We start from the raw sequence: 25045 nt of genomic DNA, 5'->3' as shown, positions 1-25045 counted from the left end.
AAGTCGGACCACGTGCCGCCGAGGTCGAATCCCGCTGTGGAGCCCATGGAACGTCCCTCTCCGGCGTCCCTCTGCTCGTCCACCGTTACTAGTGGTGGAACATCAGAGCATCATCTCGACAGGATTCCCTCTGCGCCGAACCCAAAGGGACCCCCGGCCGCCACACTCCGCTTCAAGCTCAAGCGCTGAAATGTGCTCTGGGGGCATTTACTGTAGTTGAGTTCACAGGAAACACGGTTATTTCAGAAGCACTGTAAATGTGCAAAGTAAGGCTGACCTCCAGAGCAACGCGATGGTCGTTGCAGGACCGCCCTTCTACCCCCCACCTCTGCCACCAATTCTTCTAACGCTTTGCACAGACGCAGCTCTTGGCTCCAGGGGTGCCGGACCGTGATTCCGCAGCAGCCCAGAGAAGAGGAAAGGGCTGCATCGAGACAGATGGTTACCATGGAAACTCAACCAAACACACACCTGGCACGGATGTACAGGTGTGCAGGCACATGAAGAGGAGAGCAGACTTCACGCAGGGGTCCCTCGTCCCGAGCCGACGGGTCACTTCACCACCTGTCTGCTCACGTCCCCACGCTATTAACCCCCAGCTCCCCCATACCGTTTACCCTGTTTACCAGGCAACGAGCAACGTCGCCGGGCTCCCAAAGGGGCCACCCAGCTGCACCCAAGCGTCCAAAAGCAGAGCGAGCAAACAGCACCGCGGGGCAGCCCATCGATCCCCTCGCATCTCGCCATGAGAAGAAAGAAAGCTTGGAGGCAGCGGCACCGGCAGTAAACACACACACACACACACACACACACACAAGGGACCTCCGCAAATGCCAGGGGGCTGCAGCTGAGAAAAGGCTTGATGAGTGTCTCTCTCACACACACACACACACACACACACACGGGACACGGAGCCACTCGGTGAGTCATTAAAGGGCTCCTGCGGGGAGGAATGACCCGGAACGTTCGCTTTTTGCCCACGGAGAAGTGAGTGAAGGGAAATACGAGGGGTCAGTGTGTCACTTTTGTGTGGAGATGATACAGTGCCCCCCCAGCCCTTCCCTCAAGTCCTCTCCACCCTGGACTCCCCCAGAGACCAGCGATGGATCATCCTGCTCTGTCCCCGCTGGCGTCGCACTCTCCACACAGACTGTACCGCGGTACCGCGGGTGCGGTTATGGAGCACTTTAATAGCGTGCTGTAAAAGTCCCCAAAAAAGAGACGACGGCTGAAGCGGCCGCTCATGTTTCAGGTACGTGTCAAGAACGTACCTGCAGTGCCACGTTTTCTCCTCCAAAGGTGACGCCATTCAGACATGAAGGAAAAGTAGCTGCGTGCCAACAGGCCATTGATCCCACATGAGCAGTTTGACAAACTGAAGCTGAAGCCCATTTGACACGAGCAGAAGCTGCTGAGGTCAAACTGCGAAACAAGCAGGAGCCGACAGAGAGCTCGTGACGTCACGCGCAGGAAAACGTGGTGGCGGCCGGCCGCGTTAAGGTAAAAGGAGGTAAACGGGGGGGAGGAGGGGTCTGGACGCTGCTGCGGGAGGACAGACAACCTCCTCATAACTCATTGCAATTAGTGCCTCATCGCTGGTGGATTCATTCAGGCCTTTAGTGCATTCAGTTAGTGGCTGTGATGAAGAGGAGCAGTGGGCCGCGCTTCTCTTCCTCCTCCGCCTCCTCCTTCTCTTCCTCCTCCTTCCTTCTCTTGCTTCTCTTACTCCTGTTCATCCTCCTCCTCTGACAGCACCACCGTGATTAATGTGCTAATAGCAGTTAAAATGGGTCAGGGCACATGGGGAGCGGAAGCGGCCGGGGGGTGTGCGGCGGCAGGAGGCAAAGCCAGCAGTCTCGGCTCGCCTCTGTGTGTGTGTGTGTGTGTGTGTGTGTGTGTGTGTGTGTGTGTGTGTGTACGTGCGCTCGTGTGTGCGTGCTTGTGCGCGTGCGGCCGCACGCTGACGGGCCTCTCATCAATTCTCGGTCTGTGACGTCAGAACCCCCCAATCGCCCCGGGGGCTCTGACGTAAGTGGCCTGTCGCTCGTGCACGTGGGACCCATCCTGGCTCGAACCGGGGCTCCGAATCGGACGGAAGGTGCCCCAGCACCGGAGACAGAGGTCACAGTCACGGCAACGCTGCCCCCTCCCCATCTTTGCTCGTTCTAGGATCCAAAGCACTTTGCACCCGTATCCTGAGGAGGGCCATTCCTGGGATATTTCCACTCCTGTCAGAGAGATGAAACGATGTCCCACAATAACATGGGGCTGCGCTGTCAGCGTCCTTATCCCTCCCGCCGTCCCTCCCGCCGTCCCTCCCCTCCCAGTGTGCTCACAGCTCACAGCGGCCGTTTCATCGCTTCAGTGTGTCTTATTGCGTGTTCACCTCTGTACGTGTGTGTGTGTGTGTGTGTGTGTGTGTGTGTGTGTGTGTGTGAAAGGGCCCTTTCACCGCTCACACAGTGTGGCTAATTGAGTCACAGTCGTCTCCTCACAACTCACGTCTTCGTGCTCACGGTCGGCCATCCACTCGGCTCAATGAACCCGACATCCAGCGCCGGATATCACGTTAATTTAGTCTTCCTGTGCAGAAAAAGGTCTCTGCTCTTGGGCTCCATTTCAGTTTTAATAACTTGAAGCCACAGCACATTTTACTGCTACTTTGTGATGCAGACGCTCGAGGTGATGCTGCCACCTACAGGACAAGGGAGCAATGACCATTTGAAAAGAAAAGTTGTGAGGAACCCGCAGGCCGACCGCGTCGGGGACGGGGGGGGGGCGCTTCTAGAAGTCTCCACACGCTGCTGAGGACAGCAGAAACCTGGCAGCAAACAAAGGAGAGGATCGGAGCTCACGGCACTGGGGTGGGGGTGCATTGCAGGGGCTCCGAACACACCTGCAGAAGCCTGCGAGCTTCCGTTTCGCCTCGGGGGGCCGTCACACCGTGGACCAATCGATGACCACAGTGGGGCAGGTGGTATCAGACGGCTCTCCCTCCGTGTGCATTTCGGCCTCCGGCCTCCCGGGGGGGGCGCTGTCAACACACTGCCACCTAGACTAATGGGGCTCTTCAGCTGCACAAACGAGGACCTGCTTCCCCCACGTGTGACTGGCACAACGTCAGGGACGCCCAGGACGGGCTGTGGGGACAGAGTGGCTCCCTTACAGCCTGTATGAGCCTGTATGAGCCTGAATGAGGACACACACAGCGATCGCAATGAGGATTATACTGTAACGACCCACGTTACTGTGTTTAGGCGGGAAGATTTGCGTAATATAAAAAGTTGCATTGTGGGTAACTTGTAAATAGCGTGTGCAACCACTGGGGGCACTTCTGGGGGAAATGATGGGGTGACTGTCTTTCGGGCTGTGTGGAGAGAGAGTCTTGGGCTGTTAAGTGGACTAGGAAGGCTGGCTAGATGTGCAGGTCCTGGAGGAGATGGGGTTCTTGGACATTATTTCCCTGTGTGCCAGTGTTCGATTATATATTCGAGATGAATGTTGCCTCTGCGATCTTCTTTGTCCTCTTCAAACCCATGGTGCTGCGTGCCACGATACTAATAATGACTACTAATAATTGTTCTTCCACAATAATATCCACTTTTCTACCACAGGATCGTGTTTATCGATCTGCTGTTTCCGGGACAGGCTCTGGCTCGTAGCGACAAGCGGTTGTTGACGTTGGTTGGTTGTACGCACCTGGGCGGGACGGCAGTCCGCAGCAGGGCGATCGCACGCACTCGTTCATTCGCGCACGAGCACACCGAGGGCACTTGGGAGGAGAGCTGTGCCGACGTCAGGACAACATGAAAATTCCGCTCACGCTGAGCTGGATTCCAACCCGCATCTGAACCCACAGCCCAGGAGGTGTGAGGCCCCAGCGCTACCCGCCGTGCCGCTTCTCTGTCCATAACAAAAACAATAATGTTATTATTATTATTATTATTATTATTAACAGTGGTAGAAACCAGTTTGTTTGACACGGGGTTCGAGTCCCGCTTGGGGTGCCTTGCGATGGACTGGCGTCCCGTCCCGGGTGTCTCCCCTCCCCCTCCGGCCTTACGCCCTCTGTTACCGGGTGGGCTCCGGTTCCCCGCTACCCCTTCTGGGACGAGCGGTTCTGAAAATGTGTGTGTGTGTATGTGTGTGTGTGTGCGTGTGTGTTGTGCAAAAGGAGAGCAGCATCAACATGCCACAAGGGGTCCTTTTGCACATCATTTACATGAACAAATGCCCTCATGTGAACCCTGGTACCCCGCTATGTGTGACTCTGTGTGTGTGTGTGTGTGCGCGCGCACGTGCGTGTGGATGCGTACTCGAGCACCACTTACTCCTTCTTCCAACGTGGAAGAAAAGTAATTAGGGTGCCAAACATGGTGAATTCGTCCCTCAATAACATGTAACACTCGACGTGACCCACGTGGCTCTGCTCACACCCGGCACGCAGGTGATCCATCACCGTCTCTCAACACACGCTCAGCAGTAAAACAGAGGCGTGTAGAGAATGTGTGGGGGGCTACGAAGCGCGTAAGTCCCGGAAGATGAGCGCTCCGGTCGGGCCGAATCCCCGCGCGCAGACTGCGGCCCGCGGGCCCGCGGTGGAGCGGGGCTACGGAGGAGCGCGGCCGCGAGTTCCGACCCCGGGAAGGCTCGGGTTCGACCGCGCGGCTCCATCGTTCGGCACTTACCTGGGTGACCTTCTCGGTGACGTTGTGCGTGCGGTCCATCAGTTTGCACGGGGCGATGATGTCCATGTCACCGGCCGGCAGGGCGATGTAAGGGTCCGCCTTCATTTCCGCAAAGTTGAGGGTGATGTGAGGGACGGCGCTCGTGGCGCGGCAGCGCACGAGGTCCGAGTCCGAGGTAGAGTTCGCCAGGGTGCTCTTGTGGTTTATCGCCCCTGCAACGGAACTCTCGTTACTGAACCCTTTCCACACCGTACACTGCAGCGCGCACAGCGATGAGCTCGGGGTCGCAAATGTTCATCCTCGAGAGAGCTCTGCTATACGGAAACACGCAGTTGGTGTAAAGGCGTAAAAATAAGTGAAGGCCAAGTTGAATTTGTTAAACCAAGTCGGTAAGTAGAAGGAGGTGTGTAAATCATCGTCGTTTATTCATTTTCTAGTTTTATTTTAGTGTTTCATGCAAGAACTATGAGCATCTCCCTACACACTCTCTAGCAGCACCGCATACTTTTTCAGGTATCCCAAAGGTCAATACTACGAAGCTGTGCTCGAAGGCACCAGACGAAGGACATTCTGAAACCCACTTTACTACTGATGGAGCCAGATATCTGAGTCCAAGGGACAGGAGCAGGGCGCCTGCTTTCAGCCCCGGGTCCGAACGCTCCTTCCTTACGAGTCCTTGCGTCTTACAGCTCCAGCCAAAGAGGTTTTCTACTTCGCTGCGAGCCCTTTACTCCAGCTTCTTTCTTACTCTTCGCTACAGAGAACATGTTAGATGGGTTCCCAGTTTGGAACTGGAAGCACGAGTCCCTTGCCTGCGCTTCCTGTTCGGCTGCGCAGCTTCCTGTCCCAGTCGGAGCGCATGGCCTCGATGTCGTCCGCAGAGGAAGCGCGGCGCAGGCTGTGCAGGCTGTCCCGTGAGCGCGCCAGGCTGCAGTTGGACAGCGAGGTGTCGGGGTTGAGGCACTGCAGCCGGCCGGAGGACTGGCTCAGGGAGAGGGGGAGGGACAGGGGGAGGGGCAGGGACAAGGTCAAGGGGAGGGGCAGGGGCAGGCGCGGGGGCGGGGGCGCCTCGTCGTCCGGCGGGCCGCGCTGGCCTTTGGGCCGAGGCGGCGTTGGCGGCGGAGGCGGAGTGGGCGGGCGCTCCTCCGGGTGCGCCGGTTCTGCCAGGGACAGGAGCTCCCCGAGGGCCAAGGACTCGTTCACCAGGTGAGAGGAGATGTCGCGGCTCCGCCCCGCTTCCGGATCGCTCTGCAGAGACTGTTTGCTGGAGCTGTGAGAGCGCAGGAGGGGCAGGGGCAGTCTGAACCCTCGCCTCCGAGCTGCGGCGCGGCAGAGGGGAAGGGGGAGGAAGGGAGGAAGAGGAGAGGAAGACAGGAGGAAGAAGGGAAAAGAGGGAAAGGAGAGAGGAACAGATGTGACCCACAGGCATCACTTCACCGGATCACAAGCCAAGCGTTGCTTCCCAAGAGACCCCATGAGTTGGGTTCGATTCAAAGGTCAAGGGAAGCTGCAAGACAAAAGTGTCCTTTCAGGTCACATCAGAGATTAAAAGCTTGACAAGCGGCCCCCCGTGAGGTGAGGCTCAACCTATGATTTAGCGGCTCGAACAAATGCTAATGACGGTTTTAATCTCAGGCTCCTGTTGACCTTTGCCGTCCCAGAAGAGTTCTGTCGATTCCCGGCCGTTCCGTTACACAAGTGCTTTCGGTTACGTGAGAGGGACAAAGGAGAGCACGGCCAAACGCGCACGGAAAGGAGGAGTCGCGGGAAAGGGGGCGGGGACTAGAGCCGAGGGGGCGGTACCTGACGAGAGCCAGGGGATGGGCAGCTTGTGATTGGCCGTTCTCTCCGAAGGGCTCGGGCGCCTGCCCTCGGCGGCCAGCTCGAAGTTCAGGATGAACATGATGACAATGCCGTCCTCGTTCTTCACCGGCACCACGTCCACCAGGCACGGGAAGCACGCGCCTGCGCAAAGAAGGGGCAGCAACAGCAAAACCTGTGGGCTCCTGTCCGCCAGTGGGGTCCGAGAGCAGGGGCTCGCAGGAAGGGAACGTTCTATTAATTACATGACGAACAAAGTGCCGCAGTCGAGCACGTAGACGGGAGGCACCGCATTCCTACACGGACAGCGAAGTAGCGATGCCACACGGTACCCAGAGTGCACCTCCACGCCTATCTGTGGAGAAGCAACGCTTTAACTGAGTAAGAGACATAGTTTCCATCAGTATAACACTGCAGCCTCGTTTTTAAAACACATCTTGCATTTTTACTTGCTGTCATACTCTCGGTAATATCAGCAAGTCCTCGAACCCTAGTCTGATGCCACCGCATCAGCGCAACGTGTTTTATTTTCGGTCGAGCTCAACGTTCCCACGTCCGGGAACGACATGCGGTGCGTCACCACGACACTTTGTACGGACCTAGACGGCAGCCCAGACCCCTTGTCCTCATGAAGATCTTGTCATTTTCATCACTCTGCCCCCTTGTGTTCGATGGCGCTCATGGCCGTCACGCTGCAGTCCGAAGGTCGTCGGTTTGAATCCCACCCCAGCTGTAGCCTCCTTCATCAAGAAACGTGCCCTGAATCCATTTGCCCTGCTGTACAAATGAGGGGTCACTGCAGGTTTCATTACCCACCACCGTAACCGAATGTCCAACATTGCAGGCGAAACTAGGTGCAAGTTCATTAAAAAAAAAAAAGTTGCTTGTGGGAAATACTTGGTTACATTCATAGTCCCCATGATGTGCTAGTACAGGGGGGGTGCGGTGGGTTCAGCCGGTGCCCACTGCGTGGCAGGTTTCGGGTTCGAGTCCCGCTTGGGGTGCCTTGCGATGGACTGGCGTCCCGTCCTGGGTGTGTCCCCTCCCCCTCCTGCCCTGTGTTGCCTGGTTAGGCTCCGGTTCACCGCGACCCCGCTTGAGACCAGCGGTTGTTGACAATGGATGATCTGCTACTTTACTTACCTCCTTTTTTACTAAATCGATTCAAATGGGGTCATTAAATGTAACTATTCCATTAAAGAATTATGTGCCTCTGTAGCAAAGTGCCCAAAAGCGAACGCATTTCTACCCCAAAATAGATGTTTCTCGTTGCACTTAATTGACCGAGAGCTGGAAAGCGGCTCCGCGTCCCGACAGTGACGAATGCGACGCGACTGTACTCGCAAACACAAGCTGAGCGTTTGTGCTCCGGCAGCTCGAGTCCTGCGGTCCTTTCAGCAACGATGGCGCATTTCGGATGATTCTCCGAGGGACCCCGGTCGGCCACGTCGCTCGGGTACGACGGAGCTCCGTCTCCAGGCCTCGACTCCACGCAAGTCACGCAAACTGTTAGGGGCCAATTTTTTATTTGTTTGTTGCACACACTGTTCCAAAATGGCTCGACGTTCGCCGCCTGGACATCGCCGCTCACCACGACGGCCACATTTACGCAGCCGAAGGGCGCTCTGGCTCCGTGCGCGAACGCTGCAGGAATTTGCCCGATCCTTCGGATGTTTTTTGCTGCCGCTTCTTTACTTTTTCTCATCGCTTGCAAAAAAAAACGTGAAAACGCATCCACGCCGGTGTGGGAAGCGCGGCCCCCGACAACGCACGTTCACGGTGCGCTTCCACCAGGGGGAGACGGGATGACGCAGGAGAGCCGTCCGCTGGAGACGGAAGTCCCGGAGAGCGCCGGGTGCGCAGCAACAGGAGCGCGGGTTCCATCCCGCCGCCATTGTGTCTCGGGGTGAGGAGTGACACACTGCTTACAGAAATGGGCAATAGAATCATTTGAGAAAAGACACACGCGCGCACACACGCAGGCACGAGGAAGATGAACCCCACTCGGGGTGGGGGAGCCTGGGGCGTTCAGCAAGGCGCCGAGTCTGTCGCCACCGCCTCTCGTCTTCGAAGGCGAGCTGCGCGTGGACGCCCGAGGCTTCGGTCGTCTTCCCCCGCAGTGAAGTCAGATGTTACAACCCTCCACCCCCCACACCCCCCAACGCCTGGCTGCAGAAAGGCTCTCCGTTTCTACAGATGTGGCCTTTATGGTAATATTTTATGAAAGGCCAAGGCCAGCTTCCCTTTGTAGAAATGAACACTCTGAATGCATGCATGCTGCACACGCACGCACGCACGCAGCAGTTCAGTGATTCAGTAGCAGGACGAGGCTCAGTTATGTTTTCGGCGACTGACCTGTGACTCAACATGACCCCCCCCTCCACTGACACCGACACCTGGCCACCCACCCCGATGCCCCAGAGTGCAGTTTGTTCCCTGAGGTGCAGACACGCTGCACACACTCCCTATTTCCTGCTGTGTAGGGAAGACCCCGGACAGGCGTGTTGCCCCTGAGGGTCCGTGTTCCTGCAGGAGCCCTGGAACGTGACCGGAAATGACCGTACAGTGAAAACATTCATCTGACGCCGCGTTCGCCGAGTGAAGCGCTTCAGACCGTGGTAAAAGTAAGACACGTTAAACGTGCCATTCCGTAACGTACACGCCGACAACCACAGCTGCACAGCTGTTTTCTGGGACTGAGCTTTGTTTAAACTGAGCGGGCCGTATGTTTACCGCGCAGCCGGCGTTGAAAGAATTCAAGTGTGTGTGTGTATGTTCATACAGACACACACACACTGAGGGGTCCTCATCACATGATCCCTTCTTCATTTCCCAACTCAGCACTGGGTTCGGAACCTCCAGCTCTCAGAAGCCGTATACGTTTAAACCCCACATTAAGGTGTGTTACTATGACGACTGAGAATAAACAAACCAGAAAGAAGTGAAAATGTTCATGAATGAAAATCATTCAGGTAAATTTAGGTTTGGGGGAGCTGCTGCTGACAGGGACGAACATTATGAGAAAAAATACGGCATCCGAGAAACGCTGCTACAAAAATAGACTCTTTCGGAGGAAGGAGCAGGACCGGCGAGACTCCTCTCTGTCTGGAGTTCTGCCGCAGCCCAGTCCAGAGGGACCGACCGAGCCGCCACGCACGCAGGAAATGGGTTACCTTTCGTCCGCGTTATTTAGGGCCTGTTTTACCGCCGAGGCGTTAGAGGGGTTACAGACGTTTCGGGTGTTTGAGACGTTTGAGGCGTTAAGACAAAATGTAACAAAACCTTACAGGTCCTGTTTCTGCACTCTGGAGGTCGCAGGGTCACAAAGGAGCCCCACACTCCGCACGGAACTACCGATCTTGGGCTCTGTGTCACGAACTTGATGTCAGGAGCTACTTTGGGGGGGGTCATGGAACCAGAGTGGAGTCTCAGTGGGGGCTGGGGGGGGCGTCCTGTGTGCACAGCACCCCACCCTCTGCTGGACATCACTGCTAATAGACAGGGGGGAGTCAGAGATCCAGTTATTGAGGAACAACAGGGAGAGGGGAGACGGGGGGGAGCAGGAAGAAAAGAGACGGATGATGGGAGAACATTTGGGAAATGAGAGAGCAGGAAGAGAAGAGGGGTTGAGGAGGAGGAAGGGGGAGAGGGAGCGGCAGTGACAGAGAAAGAACGCAGATGGACGGCATTAGTTGAGGGTCTGACAGATGGACCTGCCGCCTGGGGGGGGGGGGGGGGGGGACTCCGCGTCCGCTTGACGCTGATGGATGGGGCCGTCAGCAGCATTGGCGTCGGGGCTCCGGTTAAAGCAGGTGTCTCCCACCATCCTGCTCCTCACCCGCACGCAGCTGCAGCGGGGGCTTCCTGAACACCAGCTGAGCCCACAGGGGGGTCCGCAGAACCGAGACACGGCGGGTGGGCGGTGCGACTGTTGACGAGGACCGAGGGGCGACGGTGCATCACGGCGACCTCCTGCACAGGGGGTCCCGCCGCACATCGAAGACCCCCGCTGGCAAGTCGATCGTCCCTCGGTCCTCTTCATTGTCCAGCTGCGTGGACACGGCGGCCCTCCCCTCCCTCAGTTCTCCTTCAGATGTGCGGAGCCTTTGCAGTCGGGGGTTTTCGGTCGTCACAAAACGCTCGACGGCAACGGGCCCAAGAGACGACCTCGGCCGACGGCGCCGAAACGCAGCGATTCCGGCAGGGAGGGAACCCGTTACGGAGATGAAGCGTTGATTTGCTTCCCTCTAAGTTTTGCACAAAAGGGACTTCTGGGGTTGGGGTTGGGGCTGGGGCTCGGGGGGGAGGCTCGTCTCGCTTCCCTCCATACGGCCGCGAGGGTCACTTTAGTTTTGCGCTTGTATTGCGGCCGACACGGTGAAACTCCACTTCTCCTCGAAGGCTCGCACCCGCGTCGCCGGCGCTCTCCGCAGGGGAGAGAGAACAGCGCTGCGAGAAGGAGGGAAAAATGAGAAGAAATCAGAGCGTCCAGCTGGCTGAGAATTGGAAAAGCAATTGGGGAAATAATAGCGACGACTCCGAGGATGAAAGGTCATCGTAACGTTGTCTTCGCTGCTCTTCCAATATTCCGCCTCATATTTAGAGTACGAAGCGACACTTGTATTTTACTCTCCGATCAGCCCCCTGCAGCTTTCTTTACCACAGTGCCAGCCTAACACTCTTCATCTTCTTCATCATCTTCTTCTTATGACATGTGACACAAAGGTCCTGCACCTGATGACAGCAGTGTGTGCTGCCTAATGTGATGATGCCACCTCACTGGACCTCACTGTACCTTGCTGTTTACCCTCCTGCTGCATGTGCACTGACAGCCCTGCAGAGCAGGTGAGAGGGTGCAGGAGTAGGACACAGCATATGTATTCCTTACAACATATCTCTCTCACACACACACACACACACACACACACACACACACACACACACACACACATTTTCAGAACCGCTTGTCCCATACGGGGTCACGGGGAACCAGAGCCTAACCCGGCAACACAGGGCGTAAGGCCAGAGGGGGAAGGGGACACACCTAGGACGGGACGCCAGCCCGCCGCAAGGCACCCCAAGCGGAATTCGAACCCCAGACCCACTGGAGAGCAGGACTGCGGTCCAACCCACTGCGCCACCGCACCCCCCTGTGCAGTACAATTTACTCTAATATAACAGTGTGTGTAACGCAGATTCAGAGTGGGGTCACAGCGTAACGTTATAATAATAATATATAACAATTTAAATAAATTTCAAGAAATGCAAGTTATGACATGTTCCAGATCTCCTTGACTCTACAGTGGACAGTTGCTAACTGACAACTGATGGACAGATGGACAGATGGACGGGTGGACCGGTGTCTCCAGGTGATCCCATGTGGCCTGTTAAGTTTGCACTTTTCTCCCACGCGATTCCACAGAGCAGGAGAACTGAGCTGCACACACACAATATAACAAATGTAAAACTGCAGTGAAACACACCAGCTGTGCACTGAGTCTCTGTACGTGCGTGTGTGCGCGCGCGTCGCTGTCAGCGAATCCGGACGTACATTGAGATACACCTGGAAGAACGACGCTCGTTACTCCAGCAGATATTTGCAAACTGGGAGACGGATGGGCTGCTTTACACTCCATGGTAACACACTATTTATAAAATTGAACACACAGACACACACACACACACACACACACACACACACACTGCTTCATGTGGGCTGATCTCACTGAGAGCTGCTCGGAGCTCAAATTGTCTTGTCCCCTGGGCCTGCTTTGTCACTGCAATGAGACGCCTGCTCATGACCGGCTCCAGCCCAGCCCCACCCCAGTCAAGTCCGGCTCCAGTCCGGCTGCAGTCGAGGTCCAGTCCGGGTTCAGTCCGGCTGCAGCCCCAGTCCAGTCAAGTCCGGCTCCAGTCCGGCTGCAGTCCAGGTCCAGTCCGGGTTCAGTCCGGCTGCAGCCCCAGTCCAGTCAAGTCCGGCTCCAGTCCGGCTGCAGTCCAGGTCCAGTCCGGGTTCAGTCCGGCTGCAGCCCCAGTCCAGTCAAGTCCGGCTCCAGTCCGGCTGCAGTCCAGGTCCAGTCCGGGTTCAGTCCGGCTGCAGCCCCAGTCCAGTCAAGTCCGGCTCCAGTCCGGCTGCAGTCCAGGTCCAGTCCGGGTTCAGTCCGGCTGCAGCCGTAGCCACAGTCCAGTCCGGCTCCAGTGTGGCTGCAGTCCAGGTCCAGTTCGGGTTCAGTCCGGCTCCAGTCCAGCTCCACACAGGACCAGAGAAGACGCACAACTGACACGTGAGAGGAAACGCGCCTTACTCTCCACGAGGAGCACAGCTTCACAAAGACTGTCGTCCTGCTCCATTCCTTCCGCTTTTACTCCACGTCACAGTAAGTGCTGCAGGCAGCAAAGTCCTTCAGCCAAGCCCGAGAGCCTGAGAAGCTACAGGAGCGCAAGGAAAAGGAGGGACCACGAATGCGTCTCCCACATCCGGTGACACCAGCTCTACAAATCATGGAAACTTCCAGCAAAGGGCCTGATCTCCTCGTAACATTGTGACGGAACGTTGTGCCTCGAACGCCCATCCATCCTCTGTCTCAGCAACCGCCTCTCCTCTCCTGTGCTGTGCTGCGGAGGGTCGCGGGGGACCGGAGCCCATCCCCCAATTACCGGGCACTAGACTAGGAGTCGATCACGGGGTAGCAACACACACGCATGCGCAAACACGCACACAGACGCGCACACACTCTACGGGCAATTTCGCCTGATCGGTCCTTGCCAACTCCACCACACAGAGCTGGGTTCGAACCGTTGACTCAGGAGCCCAGCGAGCCCTTAACTGTTCCCACAACATTGCGCAATACCATCGTCCTTCTGACCCTTTGTTCTGCCCCAACCGTCCAGCCTTAGCAGCCTGTCTGCAGAGTGTGTGAAGGAGCGAGGAGCGGCTGCGTGCCTCTGGACGCGCTTCCCCCGGGGCCCCGCGGGTCGCGTTTCACGGAGGGACAAACTGCCATTTGCTCTTTAATCTCCTCAGCCAATAATGAAGTAATTTCCGGCGTCCCCCGCAGCGCGATCGATGTGCGCAGGAACACACGTTGTTCGGATCGATAGGGACTTATTCCCTGAAACAAGTGACTGATGAGCGGCATTAGTGCGTCGCAGGGCCAGTGCAGCGTGGGGCCTCTCGATGGGCGCGGCCTCCCCCATTTCACCCGTGACCCCAAGTACCGCATCGGGGCAAATGCATCACTGTACCAAGGGTCAATCCAAAGAAACACAGCGCATTGGAACAAAAAGACCTCCGTGACCTTCTCTCACCTTCCTGCAAATGGAAACTCGGAGCAGCTTTCAAGAGGACAATGGAGGCTTCGCCTGGGGGACAGGTAAATTGTGCTGTAAGAATCACGTTCTTTACCCCAGCTTGTTTTCTGCGCGCCTTCGCGTAGACTCCGCTGAGCACACCCCACGATCTACCGTGCAAGAAATCTGTCGGACCCAGAGGTCGCAGGTTCGAATCCCAGCTCCAGCTGTAGTACCCTTGAGCGAGGTACTTACCCTAAAGTGCTCCTGTAAAATTACCCAGCTGTAGGAATGAGTAAATAATAAGTAACTCAACACTGTAAGTCACTTTGGAGAGAACGAATAAATGTTAATAATTAAGAGAGAGTAATTAGAGTAATTAGTGCAGTGAATGAAGAGCTACTGAATGGGAGCCCTGAGCTGCTGCTCGTCCCTCGCTCCAGTTTTGTGCTCCTCAGAAGCACTGTCAGCAGCCAATGACACTTTTGCACCTGCAGGTGAGTCAGTTTCCCTGCCAGGTAGGAGCCTCACCGTGGTAAGCTAAAGGAGCACCGTGGTGCGAGAGGAGACCATGAAGCTGAAGGTTCGAAGCTGGAGGCTGGGCGGCGGTCACCTACGTACCCTACAGGGGTGGGGGTTGTGCCCTTGGGATCTAAAAGCGTCATCCGCACGAGGAGAGCGGCTTTGCACAAATGACGGAGCGTCGGCGCTGCGGCTCCATTAACCCGGAGGTTCGCCGTAATTGCCTTCGCTCGGCCCCCCCGTCCAGCCCCGATTAGCTCCTGGGACCCATTTCGGGGCACATATTAGATTAGCGGTTTGAAAGATGTTAATGTCCCAAATGAAGGCGGCGTTCACAGCGTTCGCTGACACTTCGTAACAAGGGAACGTCTTCGGTATCATCAGCAGCGCCGTTGGGGGGGGTCATTATATTGTGTATAATGTGGCAACTTCATTCTTCATCTTCTTCATCTCGCACCTCCGCTCCTCCGCTCTCTGCTCTCACAAATCAACTGCCGCTTTCTAAAGTCGAGTGACCTTCTCCGCGAGAAAGGCAGCGCATAAATAAAATTAAAAAGTGTCATTTATTATTCCGGGAGCCCCCCCCCCCCCTCCCCCGCAGCAGGCCCGCCGTCGACACGCCGCGCCCGTTGCCCGGAAACAAGCGTACACAAGGCCGTGAGACGGGGAACACGGACTGCGACCGAGTCCCGTTCCCTGAACCGAGAGCCTTCGCTCGCCTCTATTGACTCTGTGGTTGTGAGTAAACGGGCGACAGGTTTCTCTTCCCCGATTTCAGGATCTAAATTAGAAGGAGCGAATGCGAGCGCGCCGTCGCACCACGATTCACCGCAGGCGTTACTGTAACACTGGTAACTCTTTACCGCTCCTTCGCCACGTCGTCATCCTCGCGACGTCGCTCCTGCGGCCCGAACGCAAAGGGCACTCGATGACACCCATAAATAGTAGGGTACCGATACCGACAGGGGGGTCGCTGGCGCGGCGCTGCATGGCGACGGCAGCCCGGACCCCTGTTTCAGCGTCTCTCGACGACTCCGCCGCGCGTGCGCTATCGGGGGGTCACGCAAGCGCAGCGCTCGCTCGCATAGCAGCATCATTTATAGTAGGGCAGGAGCAGCGTGGTAAACGCAGGTGCTCGCAGCGTAACCGTTACACACTCTGCTGGAATATTTAAATGTCGAAATATTTCTCATCTCACGAAGATCAAACGACAAAGTATTTTCTCCACGAGACAGCGCCCACCTTCAGTTCGCGCGCTGTTCCGGGCCCCCAGCCGCGTGTTTCTCCACGTCCCGCTGTACCTGTCCAAGGGTTTTGGGATCAAGTCTCATCATGCACTTCTATGGAAACAAGATGCAGATGAGAAAAGCAGGCTTGGCTATAAACAGGTGGGCTCTGGAGGAGCATCTCGACACACGCGCGCACATGCATTTCGTGTAGGAGTGGCCCCACGTAGCACTGACCGACCCCAAAAAACACACAGGAAATGTGTCAAGAGAACCTTTTCCAATCCACTGGACCTCAGCTGAGCGTCACCGTTTCTTCCCGCAGCTGTGTGGCGACGAAAGGTCTGCGATTACGAAGCGTCGCTTCACACGCACACCTTCTCCTCTGCTGAGGTCGCTTACGATGCGACGGAACGGACGTGGCAGTGATTCGCCCATCAGTGCGGACGGGTAATTTTCCCTGGAGCGATTCAGGGTAAGTACCACGTAAGTGAGGAAGCAAGTACCGTGCTCCGGGTTACTGCTGAGCTCTTGTGACACCCCCAGCACCCCCAGACGGCTTTCCTTGCACACTTTACGGCAGATATATGAGCACAGCGATTGTTTCGCTTGACCTGGTCGACTCAATCTTGTCCCGACAACGTTTGTTATTTTCCACTGCTGCCCGGGACACACACACACACACACACACACGTATTACACACAAGAGAGGCTGTGGAAAGGAGAGGAAAAATGAGGTACAGCACTCGGAAATCAGACACAGAGCTTTTTTCCCCCACTTGCTGTGCTCCTTTTGTGGGAGCCCTTTAGGAAAGATGGAAAATGGGCTTCGGAAGCTGACCAGGTTCACGGAGTCCTATTAAAGCAGCAGTAACACGGTAAATGTCAGCGATTCCCAGCAGGCGGCGATAACCTCGCTACCCAACCTGGGGGAAGCAGCTTAAGTGCTTGTTGTAGCCGACAGCGGATCGGATTGTGCTTCTCACGCGCGCACACACAGGATGATTTAGCTCCACCAGCTCCCCGGAAAAACACGCGCTGGACTGCGGAGAGAAGGAAGGCCACGTGAGCGCTGAGAGAAAGCGCCAATTTCATATAGACACAGCCAGATTCAGCGCTTCCTCTGTACCGCGGTACTGTCCAAATCTTCCACTAACCCTTAAATGTTAAGAAAGCAATCTGCGGAGGATTGTCTTCTCAAAGGCCAAGAAAATAGGAATTTTTTTGGAGGGGGGCCACAGAATGAACCCGAATCCTCGAAAGGTATTTCTATGGAGAAGAGGACCTGAAAGAGAACCTCCCCTCCAGCCAGCCACGACTCCGCCGATGTGCTTATGGAACAAAACGCTACTGGTTACGGCGACTGTAGCTCTGCAGTGGGACACATGAGTTGGGCACAGAAACACAATGAGTGTGTAGAACCTCAGAGCACAACTTTCATCGCAGCTCCTTCACCGAAAGCTCTCAGATGTGGGCAAAAGTTTTTCAAAGCACCGCAGCACATGAGCTGCAGAGAAGGGGGACGCGCAGGGGACGCGCGCGAGGACACAAACAGGACACACGCAGGACACGCACGCAGCACAAACGCACACAGCTGGGGGGGCTCGAGCAACCCGAGAGGAAAAGCCGGCGCAAACACAAAGGAACGGATGATGTAATAAAAAAATGAAAGAAAAACATGTCTGCGAGCGGCGCCCCGGTCGTGCCGTTGGACGGAGCCGGACCTACAGCAGAAGACAGGGGACCCGAAACCTCCGGCTCTCGGTAAAACAGCCCGGGGGACCGGAGAGCGGGGAGGGCGGGGAGGACGGCGAGGACGGGGAGGACACGGCGCGCTGCAGCTCTTCTGTTCCTTGCGCTGCCGGACCGCAGCTTCACCGGGGTACAACGAACAGCAGGGCCCGGAGCCCTCGGGTAGCCGGAGAAACACGGCATTCAGAAGACAGCGAGAATAACCGAAGAGCAGGTCATGGTTCTGGTTCTGGTTCTGCTCAGTTTGTCCGAAAGTCTCTTCCTGAAGGTCATGGACTCCGGGCTCCTCGCTTCACCATTGAGTGGGACAGTCCTGCGGGACGACAGATCGTTCCTGCCTTAACTGTCGAGAGGGGACCGGGTGGCGAGGAGCGGGTCGTGAGGACGAGGCTGAAACGGGAGACGTCCCCGCTGTTTGAGACGCAGACGCAGAAAGCGAAGGACGCGCGAGCTCTGCGGACGAGGCTCGTGTTTCGGACAGGCGTCCTTCGTCGCAGAGGGACAGAAGAGGAGTGTGAGCGACAGAAAGATGAAGAACCTTTTCCTCTGCGGGATTCGGATCGGTGCTCAGCGTCGTCCGAAGCCAAACTCTGTCAGCGGAGGTTGCCGCGCTGTCGGGGCAGTTGGCGGGGGGGGGGGCTTTTGAGACGTGCTTTTAAAACTGATAATGTCAAAATCCTCAGCAGCGCAACTCAGCACTAGGCACCCCCCCCCCCACCCACCCGCTGAGCCTGCTAATTAGTTTTCGCACCTTGCAGTGGTGCTACGACCCCCCCGACACCCCTTCATGGGCAGCGACACTTTAGACGTCTGTCCTCGGGACAAACCTTCAGGCGTCGCAGCCACGTTTCTCATCCCCATCATCATTTATTGCACAAGCAGAGCACAAGTAGAGCACAAGCAGAGCACTTTTGAGTAGGGCCGGAGACACGCTCGGCACTCGAGAAAGACAGAGGAGCGCAGCCGCTCCACGCGACGCTTTTACTCCATCTGCCGTGCAGCAGCGGTGTAAAGCGCAGGCCGTCGCTGATGGCGGCGGAGGTCTGCGGAGCTCATGACTGGGAGAAAGTGGCCGAGAGCAGCGGGAGCCAATCGGCACGAGGAGCCGGCGGAGAGCGCGACCGGAACTGAGAGACGCGAGCGATACGGACTTGGCGGAACTAACGGCGGGACGGCGAGCGGCCGTGCGGAGAGCTTGGCGAACGGAAAGCGGAAAACCACGGTATCTTGTAGGGAAGCTCGGTGTCTCCGGAGAACTTCCACTCTCTCATTAGCGTGGTACAGGGTCCCAACGAAGGCAGAGCCCGTGCCGCAGCTCACGCCGGACTTCGTTGCGGGTCGGTCCGAAGCACACAACGCGTGCACTTTTACACCTGGGCCAGCAGGGGGTGCAGCGGTTAAGGCACAGACTTGTGACGGTTCTGCTGGAGCACCTGGAACAACAGTGTTTTACCTCAACTGCTCCAGTAAAATGTCCAGCCGAATGAGTCACAGTGTGTAGAAGTGTCCGCAGCGAACATGACCAAAGGGATCGTCAGAGCCTGAAAGGAGATCTGTTTGTTGTGCGGCACCTGAATCTGAGACACGCGCACACACACACACACGCACACACACCGTCTCCCTGGGGTTTGGGACTTACAAGTGTCCTTGTGGCCGACAGCAGCGTTGCTGGCTGTACACGGGGGGGGGGATCCGACCAAAGAATCGCCTCCGTGTCACTCGCTGCTCCCATCCCACATTAGCGGGGCTCGACCCACAAAGCCGGAGGAGGTCGCGTGGGGACGGACAGACAAGGGCGCTTTCGCCTCGAGCGACGGAGACACGTCTCCTAGCAAGACGCTGGAGGCTGCGGATCAGATTCCTTTCAAAGCTTCTTGTGCTCCGGCATTGAAACGGAACAAGAGACCTTCTGCGCCGCGGCGGAACGTGTTCGCCGGGAGGTTTTCGGCTCCGCATTTCAAAACGCGTGGAAAGGTAAAAGTGAAAACAACAACAAGACAACAGATGCAAGAGCACCGTGTTGTTGGGCGTCTCGATTCTCCCTGGGAAGCACAAACACTGATCCGTGTTTAATAGATGCGATGGACAGAAGACGTGAATGGCTCTACGTGGCTCTACGTGGCTCTACGTGGATGAGCTGAAGACTCATGAAACTGCTGCATAGAAACAGCGTAAAAGAACCAGCTATTAAGTCCTTATTACTGGTCTCCCCCCCATTGGAGAATTTGCTCCTGTCACCTCCACCCCATGATTGGTTGCCATGGTGATCACCCAGCAGTGACACAACCCCCCCCCCCACACACACTGAGCACTACACACAGGTTTTGGCAGATGGTCTAAAATGACAGACACACCCTAAACTTAGACCTGGGGGGGGGGCTCCTCCAACTCCAAGGCTGATACTTGGCTAAAGGCAGACATACCGCATTAATACCACACTGATACCATTTCACTGACGCCTTTCTCCAAAACGGCTTACAGGCTACCTGCGTCCAGCTGGGGAATTTTTACCAGAACAATTCAGGGTAAGGACTTTGCTCAAGGGTATTACAGCAATTGGTTGAGATTCAAACCAACAACCTTAGGGTCTAAAAGCTGCGGCTCCGGCCACCGCGCTGCAAGCTGTCGTACCGCGTTAACATTACGCACCACAAATACTGCTATCGACTCAGTGATCCGGTGCTGGAGTAACAAGAGCAGAGCGTCTCAGTGCGAGACACAGCAGTGTGTTCCAGTGAAGCGCTCCGGCCACAGGTCCGTTTGGGTTGATGCCGACAGACGGTTCCTTTGTCCCCAAGCACGTCTCTCGTGTCCCATTCTGGATCCGGCTGGTGCCGAAGGAACCGAAGAACGGGAGCGGCGCGGTCAGCGGGGTCGGGGACAGGCGCGAGTCCCATGTCCTCTCGCACATCCCCGGGTTTGACGGCGAGCGGTCGGCGTGCGAATCCAACACGTCCCTGGGATTCAGCGCCGCCCTGAGGGACGCAGAGAGCCACCCAGGCCTTGTTACACGCATCCGCGCAACTTTGCAGAGCCCGCACCCGTTTTCTGCAGGCGGACAGTAAGGCGGCGTGGTATCGCATCCCAGTCTCCTGTCACGGTGCCTGAGGCTGGGGATGGGGGGGTCGGCTTGAATTTCCCAGCAACGCCCACCTAGGTCGAGTCCGCTGCGCGAGTCGCCCACCGCTGTGCCGCCCCGCACGTCACCGCTCGAGCCCACAAGGTCACGTCGCAGAGACACGAGGCATCGTCTCGGGGATTAAATCAGCTTCACGTCCCTAATCTCCTCTCTCTAATTCGCTCGCGCGACCGCCCTTTGGGATGCTCTTTGCGGATGAACGTGCCCCTCCCCCTTTCCGAGCCCGGCCCCTCGAGACCCCGGGAAGCCGGAGCGGCGAGCAGCAGGAGCTCCGCGTGGTCACCTTGCTCTTCGCGGTACAAACATCGTATAACAGGACGCTTCTCGCGACTTCCTGGCTAAATTCTATTGTGCCGCATAGCTGCGCTCAGCGGTTCTGTGCACCGCGGGCCCCCGTGATTCCGTAATGACATCCCCCGTGACGTGTGTCACTTATTCCGCTCCACAGTGACGCCGACACACACGGCACGGCTGTGCGAACTAATATTTCTGACCCAGTGCGCACTGGCAATCTCCCTACAAGAAGATCCGACGTTAATGAGCCAAAAGCTATTTCTTACACATCAGCAGGCTTTGCAAAGGTCTCTTCATCGGGGCCACAGGTAGGTTGGGAAGGAAAGATCTCGCTGCTACTTGTCTTGATTCGAGAGCTGGGAGCAATCTCTAGGAGCACAGGGCCCATTAGCTGATGACAAGTGAAAAACCGAGACGCTCCTAATGTTCCGTTCTACCGCCGGAAAGAGCCAAGTAACGTAGGCGCGTAACGACATGGTGACGCTTCCTGCTCTGTATGACACCCAGCTCCCGGTATGGAGCGCACGCTTAGTCATTTCAAATGCCCATCTTGCATTGCCTGCGTTAAATATCATTTTAAAAAGTTCTTCACGCAACATTATCTGCTGAAGAATTATTTATGGGAATAAATGCGGGAGACAGTATAAAGGGCAAAAATAAACACAAGTACCTAGTATTTACATTTATTCATTTATCTGATGCTTTTCTCCAAAGCAACTCACCGTGGTAAGGTACCGACAACCCTTTACCCATTAATGCAGCTGGGTAACTCTACCGGAGCGACTTAGTGTAAGTACCTTGCTCAAGGGTACTACAGAGGTAGTACAACACATCTTCTTGGGGGGTGTAGGCAACGGTGAAAGCAAAGGAATCCACAAGTGCCCTCAGCTCGGGAAACTGCCGCAGAAGATGTGGGAAGACACGTCAGCTCATTTACATTTACATTAACATTTATATGGATTAATTTATCGGACACTTTCTCCAAAGTGACGAACATCTCACAGAAAATACAATGTATGCATTAGAGCAGAAAGAGACGTAGTTGCAGACGTGTGATTCTTAAGTAAACCTAGTTTGTTTCTTTCCACCATATGAACCAACGTTCATCACATGAATAGCTGCAGAAAGCTTTAGCAGAAAATCGCCGATTCCACATTTCCAGCTCACACGCTTTACATAAAGTCGAGGGCTTTAAAGAAGTACTTTCACCGCGTGTACTCAAACTTTTGACCGGTGCTCCAGTACACCCAGCACCCAGCACCGTAACGCTGTACATTGCCCTCGACAAGGGCATCAGGCCCGCTAAAGGGGGGGTCCTCTTCTCTTCTCCTTTAGCCTTTACACAGCACTACCGGAAGGTGATGAGGATTCGACTCTCCTGAGTTTTGTGCACCTACTCGTGCGATGAACATCGGCGCGTAAAGCGGAAAGAAACAAACTAGGTTTACTTAAGAATCACACGTCTGCAACTATGTCTCTTTCTGTTAATGTAACGAACAAACTGTATTTTCTCCGAAATGTTTGTTGCTTCGGAGAAAAGCGTCTGCTAAATGAATACATGTAAATGTAATTGCAGGTTAACAGCAATGATGACTTTGAGACCAAGCGAAATGACTAAGATGGGCCGGCCAGCACGCAGACGGCTGTGAAATCAGTGGCATCGGACCCCGGGAAGCGGGACAACCTGTGGGCTACAAGGAGGGAGATTCTGGGAGCGAAGGTGAGTCTGCGGTCGGCTGTCTGTTCAGCACCACGGAGAGCAGCGCGGCTCCTTCGCACCCGAAGCCCACGGGCCGAGGGCTCAGCTTCCTTCGGCCTCCGAGTAAATCCAGCGGCCACCAAACAAGGGCTCCTGAGCCCGCGTGGCAGAGGACTCAGTTCCAACGTTTCAGTGAGGCAGAGCCGATGTCCGCCGAAGAGAAATTGCGATATAACGATAAAGCATATCATAATAATACATATACAATAAACAAATAAAATAAATGATGATAATAATTTTGACTAATAACGAATGAGCGGTAAGGAAAGGCTCGCCTCCGTTTTTCCCCTTTCTGACATCTTTCTGAATAAGACACTAAAAACAGGATTTCTCTGCCCCCCGCAGTGAAGCTTTTTCACATTCCTAAACTGCGTTTTCACATTAAAACTAGGCAGTGAACAAATCAACAATCACTGTAAAATGGGCCAAATTACTGTTTGGCATTTAGCAAACAGTCACATGTGACAATTTCACAGGCTGTAAACGCTTCCGGATTCTTCTCTCCATATTCACCGACGTTCAGAATTGAAGAGTAGAACCTCAGTGTCCCTCATGGGATTCGAACCCGCAGCAACGTCACTTCCTTAATGCAGGCACCAGAGTGTCACCTTCCCAGCCTCTGAGTAGCCTGTTTATCTGTCTAAATGCTTCTACCTTGAGGACTGAGCTGGACTGGGCTGATCTGGGCCGGACCGGGTTGGACCGGGTTGGACCACACAACCATATCTTACTAATTCATCCCCAGCGCAGGCGTCCGTTACGGCTGCCTTCCACTGGAAAACGATCCGATGCCGAAAGCTTCCTCGTCTCCAATCAGACTCCCTGAGTGTCCTCAGCAGCACAACTGGTTCCATGGAATCCGTGAAGACGCAGGGCTCGGCCCCGCTAAATATTGTAAGTGGCATGAACTGCATTCTGCCGCTGCGAAGACAAGTATGTGTCTAACATTAGTTCAGGTTCCGTCCTGCTTTTTTATATTCGTTTAAAGAACGATCCTGAAATTTATTCCACTGAACACACGGCGATGTTCATTTATCGTGAGGAAACATGAATGAGTTGTAAAATATTTCTCTATCTAAATGGAAAGAGCCTCGCGATGTCCTCTGCAGACCATGTGCCCTTTACCCAAGGTCCAGAGCGCATCTGCGTCTGGCGTCTTGCAGCACCGAAAGCAAAAAATCACCGGAGCTCAATGACTGCAGGCATATTGAGAGGATCGTGTGGATAATGACTGAGAACAAGCTCTTAGCCATCATAAGACCATAAGAGGTCTAAACCTAACAGATGGAATGACCCGTGTCGCCGCTCTATTGGTCTGAGTCTCGGGGAGAGATTTGGATAATCTGACCTTCGGAAGGAAACGTACAGGTGGGTCAATAGACGTGAGGGGAGAGACTTTTCAGTTTGAAGCAGACGAGCGTGACGTGTGAGGGTGACCCCAGGAGATCGGTAAAGCACGTGGTAAATGAGCTCCGACGTGGTAAATGAGGTCCGACGCAACAATCTTTGTTTTTTCATCTTCTCTCCGGCAGAATCAAGAGTGCGGTGATTTGCTGCCGAACGCGAGAGCGAGAGCGAGAGCGGCGACTCGGCCCGTGACGCCGGATGGACGGTGACGCTCGGGTGTCACTCAGACAGAAAGCCAGAAGTGTCCACCGGTCACTTCCTTCTCCTCCTCGTTTCGTCTGCTGCCGTTCAAAAGAAACCAGATCCGCCGCACCGAAGAGCACGTGGCCTCGTGAGATCTTACAGGAAACGCACCCTGTTCAGCATATTACCGGAAACAGGATGCTGCAGTGGCCGGATCACATTTCCGAGGCTTTCTTCATATTAGCGACGATGAAGGCAGATAAGTAGACGGCTTTGGAAAAACCATCTAGTTATCTGCCCTCATCTGCCCGTGGCTGCGGTGCGGTGGAGCCACAACCAAGGACCTACAGATGTTTGATTTTATTCTTCTCAAGAGCAGGACCCCCAAGGTGCCGGATGCTCAGAGTCGATGGCAGGATCCCCTCTCCCCTGAAAAAAGGGCAGCGGGGAGTAACACACCCATGCAGAAGTGCTGGATTCAGCTGAAACGTCTCCCTGCACCATGCGAGTGTTTGCTTTTCTCTCTAACAGACATTGATGTATAACAGCCTCAAGCGAGTGGGGCCGCGGCAACGTCCCTGTTTGACACTGAGACGCAATCAACATACCTGCGAGTTTCAAATACAAATGAGGGTCAGATCCCTGAAAGGGACATCAGTTTGAGCTCTTTAAGTCAAAGTTCGCGAGACGACGTTTTCTCCTCCAGAGTGGAGGGTGGGGAACGGGAGAGCGGGGTGGGGTGGGACTGGGGGGTGCGAACGATCCCGTGCGTTAAAGCCCTTCGGTCGGGGACACTTGTCTGCTCGGCGTCCCCTGTGGCAGATGCTGAGCTTCTCAACCCGTAGCAGCTCGGGAGGTTTCCCAGCAGCGGCGCGGGGCCTTCGGGAAGAGCGACTCTCCAACGCCGGCCCTCACTCACATCGTTTCAGCGTCTAGCGAGCCTGCTGTGCGGGATCACGAGGAC

At 55.6% G+C, this 25045-nt stretch overlaps 1 protein-coding gene across 1 annotated transcript in view; it reads right to left on the bottom strand.

The window, feature by feature from the left end:
• Positions 1–25045, bottom strand: part of LOC108934016 (potassium voltage-gated channel subfamily H member 2-like) — a 102407-nt gene that overhangs the window by 47024 nt on the left and 30338 nt on the right. The window contains exons 3-5 of the mRNA XM_029253491.1: positions 6492–6653; positions 5505–6007; positions 4689–4913 (exon numbers count right to left, since the gene is read on the bottom strand). Coding sequence (XP_029109324.1) covers positions 4689–4913; positions 5505–6007; positions 6492–6653 — 890 coding nt within the window. The remainder of the gene's footprint in view (positions 1–4688; positions 4914–5504; positions 6008–6491; positions 6654–25045) is intronic.

This window comes from Scleropages formosus, chromosome 7 (assembly GCF_900964775.1).
Source record: "Scleropages formosus chromosome 7, fSclFor1.1, whole genome shotgun sequence".
Classification (NCBI taxonomy): domain Eukaryota; kingdom Metazoa; phylum Chordata; class Actinopteri; order Osteoglossiformes; family Osteoglossidae; genus Scleropages; species Scleropages formosus.
The sequence above is the reverse complement of the archived record's forward strand: the minus strand, read 5'-3'. Positions and strand labels throughout refer to the sequence as shown.